The 8,609-nt window shown below is 36.0% G+C and overlaps 1 protein-coding gene across 1 annotated transcript; it reads right to left on the reverse strand.

The window, feature by feature from the left end:
* Window positions 1-227: 227 nt before the first annotated feature.
* On the reverse strand, window positions 228-8,609 carry LOC581212 (NADPH oxidoreductase A-like). The gene is made up of 12 exons (XM_030990997.1): window positions 8,468-8,609; window positions 7,613-7,757; window positions 7,034-7,173; window positions 6,224-6,368; window positions 5,704-5,920; window positions 4,881-5,100; window positions 4,084-4,220; window positions 3,396-3,554; window positions 2,697-2,931; window positions 2,060-2,143; window positions 1,408-1,529; window positions 228-537 (listed from the first exon to the last, which is right to left on the reverse strand). The coding sequence occupies exons 1-12, from the start codon at window positions 8,598-8,600 to the stop codon at window positions 364-366; spliced, it is 1,911 nt and encodes a 636-aa protein (XP_030846857.1). The 5' UTR covers window positions 8,601-8,609; the 3' UTR covers window positions 228-363.

Below are 8,609 nucleotides of genomic sequence, written 5' to 3' on the forward strand. Positions count from 1 at the left end.
GCATTTCATTTTTAGGGGGATCAAGTTATCCTTTTATTCCTTCTGCTTTTTCCCTCTTTTCTGATTCTTTTTTTCAATGCATTTAATCTTCTGCTTAATCATTACTCCCTTCCTTCTACTTCACTCTGTTTCCCTTTTTCTTCTTTTCTCCTTGTACCTCTTTTTTTTGTTACCTAAAGATGCTTCTTTTTATACCCGTTTTCTACTCTTTCTGTTGCATGTTTCTTTCTTCTTTTCTTCTGTACACTTTTTTTCTTTCTCCTTCTTTCTTTATTTCCATTTCTTCATATCATTTTTGTATCCCACCAACTCAACACTTTCTTGTTTCATCATTCTCTTCATTGAGTTGAAAAATTCTGGCTCCTACGTGACCCACACATCTTTCTGATACCTGTGTGTCTCCTCCAGCTCCTTGATGTAACCTAACGCACCCTCTTCCGTCATGCATCCCTCTGTCTTGATGGCAGATAGCATGGCCTGGTGAACATCGGCAGCCATGTGCTTGGCATCCCCACAAACATACACATGAGCTCCACCCTTGAAAAGTAGAGAGAAATAAAATAAAAATAACTTTTCATCCCTTAATCAGCTTGAAGTGAGATTGTCAGTGCTCCAACCATTACTCTAGCAACATTATGTCTCATTAAAAGGGTAACATTAGGGTTAGGGTTAGAGTTAGTGTGGCAATTATGTGTAATTAGGCCATTATTAGGGTTATAATAAGGATAGGTACTATGTTTGGTTCAGAGTCGAGGTTGGGAATGTGTATAACGTAAGATATTGACCCGAAATTAATTGTCACCAGAGCATGTATTGTAAGATCTATTTGAGCACGTTTTACACAATAATTGTGAAGCATGTCCCAAACATTTTCCCTAAGAAGCGATTGGGTTGGTGCTGAGTGAAAACCTGTAGTATTCTATGGTGAACAAGGCCTGCCCCCCCCCAACTCCGTGAACGAAGGGTTACCATGCGTGTTACCAAAATGTCCGGTAAAGGGGTACTTTTCATGCACCAAAGTACGGCTTGTACATACACAAACAAGACTTCACACACCGGACTTAGGGGCTGTTTTCAAAAGGAGGGAACACGCATATATATGCGTACCGTAAATAACACTGAGTGGGGGGGGGGGCCGGGGAACAAGGCTGCAGCTCATCACAGGTTAATGAAATTTTCATCATCTCTTGCACTCAATATAATGGTGGCTCTTGAACTAATTGTATAATACATGGCCCTCTATACTAGGATAACATCAATCATTGGCCCATGCTTGGCAAAAAACAATTAAAAATCTGGTTAAAAATTTTGTAATTTTTGTCTCTATTAACCCTGTGTTACATCTCTCCTGGATACAAAGAGGCAAATGTATATAAAATGACCATTGGCATTAGTATCTCAACTTACCTGTATCATATTCCACATCATCCGACCATCTTGTAGAATGAGATGCTGAACGTAGACCTTCTCCTCTTCATCCCTTGAGAAAGCTGTACGCAGTTTAAGATGACCCTCCGCCACCATTTGTTCTGTCAATCAATATCAATTTCAAATCAGTATGTATCACAGTCATAGTGTTTGGTTAGTCTTCATGTTACAATAAAAAGTGAAAGAGTAAAATTTAAATATATTTCAATTCTCCTATGAGGATAGGGTGGAACATTCTACATGTTCACTTTGTGGAATGCATGTATTTTTGAGAAATGATGTTAAGTGTTGATACAGGTATGTGGATAAATATTCAGTTCTATGGATAGCCTGCTTCATAATAATTATGGTATCTCAGCAATAAAGTTGATATAAACATATTGAAAAGTTGTCATGTCAGATTGTAAATATAATATTGCTGTGAGAAAAATAGTTTTGCTTTTCTGTGTGTGTTCTATAATGGAGTGTAATATTTTGAAGGTTGACATGTACATGAGTACAGAACATTTCCTGCCTTCCTGGTATAAGGAGATTCCATACAATTGACATGCACATTTGAAGATTATTGATGATTTATAAATGCAACAATGCAGAAAATGTCTAAATGTGTGAGTTTCTTTTTAAAACATACCAAGCTCTTTTTGATAGAGGAAATCCTTGCCTTTGTGTCTACATCCAAAATAAAGCAGATTCTTTCCACTTGCACCCAAAAGCACTGTGAGGATATATTAAAAAGGAATAGAAGAATAAATACATGTAACATCAATTTACTACACCGCTGATATTCTTAACTTCATCCCTGGACCAAATGCTATAGCCTACACCTAACCCTAACCCTAAAACATACAACACAAATGCAACCCTGACCTTAACAGGTTTGGATGGGGGTGTCCAGTTAAAGGCTCAATCTACAACCATACCCATTTTTGAGGGTCGTTTTTGGCAGCATCAGTTAGGACTTTGGATGAAAGGGCAAAGTATTTCCAATTATTTTTGCATCTGGACTTTGCACTTCAAAGACAATAATAACCCATGTTTAAGGCCAAGATCTAAAAGTGGATGGGGTCATTTCTAGGGATTTTCCAGCACAAATCCCCAGGTTTCTGGATTTTCTTGCAAAAAAGCTACCCATTACAATGGCACATCCCCACATATTATATTAGGCAAGCTACAACCCCCCCCCCCCCGACCTTGACCCTAAAAAAATACAGGCTAGAGGAACATTTGCAGAAACAAAGTACAGTGTATTTAGATCCCTAGCAATTTACCTCTCTCTTGAATAAAAGCCCTGAATGGAGCTATACCAGTTCCTGGTCCTATCATGATGATGTCCCTGGTCCCATCCTGGGGTAGCCTAAAGTCTGGATTCGGACTGATAAAGACAGGGCAAAGGTCCTGGAGGTGGAGCCTGTCCTGGAGGAAGGCTGTTGCTACGCCGACTCTGGATCGACCTCTAGAAGAGTAGCGGATGATAGCGACTGTGACACAAATCTTGTTTGGATCCTGTATTAAAAGGAACAAAATCACTTTCAATTGAATCAAATTCACAGTTTAAATTCCTTTTGTCTAGTACATGCAGTTTCCAAGAAAGGAATATCAATTGAATAAAACAACATATCAGTAGTGATAGCAGCTATAATTAATAATAATAATAATAATTAACCGTTCTTGTATAGCGCATAACACATAGTATTAAAACAATATAATCCTTTCTTTTATACAGTATGTATCTTTCTCATGGTTCACATTGGTTCAAAATTTAGCAGTATCGTAATTCACAAGTCATGAACCTATCTCAAACTTTAAAACAAACATTCTTTTGTCCCAAGTCATGAATATGAGATAGAATAGAGGAATCTAACCAGTTTGAAATGTTTATGGTACTACAATGTTTAAGAATAGGCTTTTCAATTTATTTGCACCTTAGTAATGCAAGAAAGCGTTCATGGACCAGAATGTACACTCACTGTGACTGGGGAGGAAGAGATGGAGTAATAGCGGGGCTGAAGGGGCCGGAGATTAGCCAAGAGCTCTGTTTGAGGTAGGTTCACAGGGAAATGTTCAAGCACATCGCCAACCTCAGCTGTTTCCAGGTACCCCATGAGTGCTTGGTTTGACCGTGCAGTCTGCATTTTTTAAAAGTCAGATGCAGCAAAGAAATTACTCACAAGGGTGCAGGAAATATCTGAACAAATGTATTTTTTAAATTTCAATATTCATGAATTGAAATTTCTAGGGCAACTATTTCACTACAACGTAGAGATGAGCAAAAATAACTTTATTTAATAAGCTTTTTTGGCCACTTCAAACACATGATACTGTTTGTTGAATTCCATTCCTGATATTCTTGTGATGTTTGCTCCTAAATGTGCACAAATGGTATTTTGGGAATTTGAAAACAAGTGTACCTCTCACCTCATAATAGATTAACAAATCAAAAGGAACATAACACTGCTTTTTGCCATGCAAAAGCCCCTATGTAGAAAATCAGTCATATCAATGAAATAAAACTCACAATCATCTACAAAAATATCTAGTAAAGTGCAAGAAATAAAGATGAGAGAACAATCATTTGTTGCTGAAATCTAATTAGTTCTTCATTTCTGATGTTCTTGTTTGAATTAACTGTATTTAATCTAAGTGCCAGTGTCTTACCCCATTTTCCAGAAGAATCTCCAGCTTTTCTTTCACGATGCCAACGGAATGTCTCAGCATAGATTGTAACAATGAGACTCGGACATTCTTGAGGTCGTAATATTTACGTAGACTCTCTCGTAAGGTCACCTTACTCGCTGAAAAGTAAATAAGACATGATTAATAATTTAGCCCCCCATAAAACGAGAAAGCATAATAACGGGGAAAAAGGGAGGTTATAGCTTAAGATTTTTAAAAGAATGATATTCTACTTCATAAATCATAACCTAATTTGTCTCAACGTTAAAAACATTAAAGTAATATTTGACATTCAACAAAGCCATTATTACAAACTTTTAAGAGTCAAATTCTGGATTTTAAATGTTAACATGTTCAGTTGTGAAGTACAATTTCTTTCTTATAATCAACCCATACAAATACATGAAAATCACACATTTCAATTTTATTTATCGATCATCCGACAATGTAAAAAACACATATAACAGTCATAAATACATAAATTGGTAAACGTCATCATCGTTTAGAGTCCATTTGTCCCACTTTGTGGGGTTGGACATTTCATTTCTTTAATGGCCGCCTTCCAAGCTTTCCTGTCTGTGGGATCCACACTGTGGTAAACAATAGATATAAAGATACCTTTTTTTTAAAAAAGTTTGTAAAACAGAAGGCACCTGAACATATCATATAAAATGATAACAAATCAAATATAAATATTTATTACCCTATACATGTATTTTTTCTTAACAAAGAAATATATTTTGTTTTTTTTAAGAATCTCTTACAAATATGTTTCTTACCTGGCTGAGGTTGATAAGCTGATGACGGAACAGAGCACATGTCTTCTCCCCTCAACCCACTAGCTTGTATCACCCATTCAACGTCTTCCATCCTATTAGTGGGATAGATGCCTACAGCATCACCAGCCTCGTACATCAGCCTGCTGCCCTCTATTGAAAATTCACAGTGGATTGTTTCCTTGTCAGCGGGGACATTGCAATTTGTGAGTGCTTCTTTAACCTGTATACATGAAGAAAATGACAAAAGAAGGTACAATACCTAATAACAGCGTCTGAAGTTAATTGTATACATTATGCAGATGGAACTACACATTGATACCTTCATTTTGTTTTCTAGAGGGGGCAACCCCCTTCAAATTTGAACTTTTGCTGCTTGTCTGAGATTGTTTATGCCCATGCGCCTCCCCACATCTTGGTAAAAATAAATTTGGTAACCGGTTTTCTGTGTGTAAAAGGCTGGGCATAATATCTGTTTGAAGCCAGACAGATCTTAACTTAAATACACAGTTAATGCCCTTCTGGCTCCAAATATATAAACTTTAAATGGAAGGAAGATGGTGAAAAATCATGCTTTAATGCGATTTCATCTTTTGCACTAGTGTGCCTTGAGCGTTGATTTTGAGTAACATTACAATTATAAAAATCTTGAAAAAATGAAATAGAAACAAAGAATCTAATGAAAGACAGACAGTGCTAGAGACTTGGAGAGAAAAAAGGAAATAAGGAGACAAAATAACCTGGAAATAAACAATGTGAAAAAAAAAGACAAAGAGAACATTTTGGAAAAGAATGAAGAAAGGAATACAAGCTGGTCGTCACTTACAAGAAGGGTAGCCATAAATGGTTTGAGGCGATGAAACCCCTGTTCCTCAATATTTAGCATAAGGAGCGGAGACAGATAATCCATTCTGTCATCGAGGTTGATGTTATTGTTCACAATGTAGTCCTGGACATCATCCATCCAATTGTTGATCACCGTCCAGTCTTCCATGTCCACATCAGCTCGAGGCACTAGAGGGCAGGCTCCTAGATCACAAAACCTGGACAAATCAAATGGACCATCAAAAATATGTCACTATGACAATGGCTTCTGGTAATGTATAAAAGGGAAAAAAGAACTCCTAGTGACTAATTGAACTCATACCCTGTCGATAAACTTAATTGATACCAAACTTACAAAATGTCTCCACACTTTGATAGGACATTGTTTCTATTAAGATGTGTCATGTAATAAAAAGTCCATGTCTTAGAACTTATAAAACCTAAGTGTCTGATGATACACAATTGAAAATTGATGGTTAATAAATTGAATTACAACACATTCAAAATAGGTGTTCCTTAACCTTTCATAGACTTTTTGTCCAGCTCTGCAGAAGTGAGGATAATTGGTGTCTCCTAGAGCCAGGACAGAGTACCGGAGGTGAGATAGATCCATCTCGGAAGACATAAAGGACTTGTACCAGGCCATGGCAGAGCTAGGCGGAACACCTGGAGAAGAAAAAGTGATTAAAGAGGAGGAAATTCATAAAATCAAAAATTCCTGGCTCCATCTTGGAAGAAATGAATGAGTAAAATGGGCACAGCATAATTTGGAATAGACTTCGCAATGCATGTTCCCATTTCTATTTAAGATAACTGAAGTTAGCCTTTATTCAAACCAGGTTCGTTTCCAGTGCTTAACACATTTGCTGCTAATACCAAACATGGGGAAGTCAAAAGAAAATATACAAAGGGCAAATTCTTCTCAACAAGGAAATCAACAAGGGTGGTAAATATACTTTCGATCAGTAAAAATGTTTTTGTCCTCCAAAATGACTCTTATGGGATGCTGTAAAGTGATAACTTTAGATCAATGACAATTTTTTTTTTAAATCCTGCCTAGAAGCGAGGTTGAAACATATTGTTTAACATCCAAAGTTTGAAGTAGACTTTGCCATCCTTGAAAAGTAAAGCCTCTATCAGATACACAGTGATAAACTGCAGCATTTTAAAAATTATGACACAAGTGTGAAACAATGCACATTTTCTGTATCTTATAACACGTATCTATTAATCATGCATATGATCTTTAAAGTGCGCGGTTGCCATTCATTTAAATGTAAAACAAAACTGTAGCTGGTTTCTTTTAAAGAAATAAATTTTGATAACCATACCATCCCCACTGGTTGAGATGATGATCAGAATAAGTTGTTCTTCATCCAGTCTGAGATGCTTCCAGTGTTTGGCATTTAAGAGACGAGGTTGCAGTTGACAGAGCTCTTCATCATCAGTAGCAGCAGCAATCTTTGTCAGCCTGTTCAAGAAAACATCCTGACAATAAATATTCAAGTAATTGTTATCATTTTTTCATTATTTATTGATGGTTTTATTCATTCATTTATTCATTTATCATTTGATTGATTGATTGATTGATTGATATATTTATTCATTCATACTTATGTATTCATTTATACATTAATTTTAGTAATTTACTAGTGCATGTTTATCAATTCATTTATAAAGTTATTTTCTATTCATTTATTCATTAATTCATCCACTTACCTATTTAATCATGTATTTGCTCATTGTTCATTTATCCATTCATTTATACATTTCAAAGGCATTTCAAAAAACATTATATTTTGAATGCTAAAGTCTATAGGCTGTGCACAATACACCTTCAAAAATAATTATTTTAAACCAACTTTAGGTCTATTAGGAGACTTGAGAAATTGTATCCCATTGGAACTCACTTTTCAAAAAGAATGTTAGCTACTTCTTCACTGAAACCATATTCTGTACCAAAGAATATCAGAATTTGTTTTCCAGGTTCAGTGTAGTGTGGGTGATGTCTTTCTTTGTTGGTATTAGAAGCACTAAGGTCATCTTCTTGCTGACCTGTCAAAAATGAGTCAAATATCACAACATAATAAATAACAAATTCAATTAAATAACGAAATTTACAGCAATTCAAGTTGCAAGTTGGTAGGTTGTAAGCAAAATCGAGAGGCCAATATACTGTAAAAACTCATAGCAACAACTTTTGTAAACCTTTGCAAACTTTAGTGAATAAAAAAAAGAACCAAGACCACTTACATAATTTTCAAAAAGTTCATGCAAATGAAATCCTCAGCTTTACACTTATCTTAACAATAAGTTAATAACAAGAGCCACTTTGGGCCTGATGGTTTAGTCATGTCAGTTTTCAATTTCAACAGTCATTAAACTAAACTGCAGGCACATATTGCGGCATTATTATGTAAGAAGAGCTCCTCAGCTAAACATGCTAAAACAGAATAGAAATAACTGTCTAGTAGACCTAATTAAATTCATTTTTTATTTTAAAAAGCGATGAGCTTTTACAAATGGAGGTAGAGGTGGAGCATGGCCATAGAGTCAGACGTAGTTTCACTGACTGAAACAACCGCCCGAAATTAGTGGACTGGACCCCTAAGCCAGCTACGAGTCGATGCGACGGCCCGCTGAGGTTACGGGGCGAACGCAAGAAAGAAATGGCCCGGTTCCCTAAAAAAAACCGAGCTGCCAAAACTAATAATACAAAACATAATATACCATGAATTGTACTGATATACAGACAGTATACTTACTTGGATTCGAGTCATCGATATACCTGTCAAAGCTGTTAACGTTTGATCCGTATTTTGAGCTTGGTTTTAAAACATTACTTACGTAAATCCATAATATTATGGATAAAATGACAACGCTCACAGCAACAAACATCCTGCAATA

Source organism: Strongylocentrotus purpuratus, unplaced genomic scaffold (assembly GCF_000002235.5).
Source record: "Strongylocentrotus purpuratus isolate Spur 01 unplaced genomic scaffold, Spur_5.0 spur5_scaffold_2, whole genome shotgun sequence".
NCBI classification, from domain to species: Eukaryota; Metazoa; Echinodermata; class Echinoidea; order Camarodonta; family Strongylocentrotidae; genus Strongylocentrotus; species Strongylocentrotus purpuratus.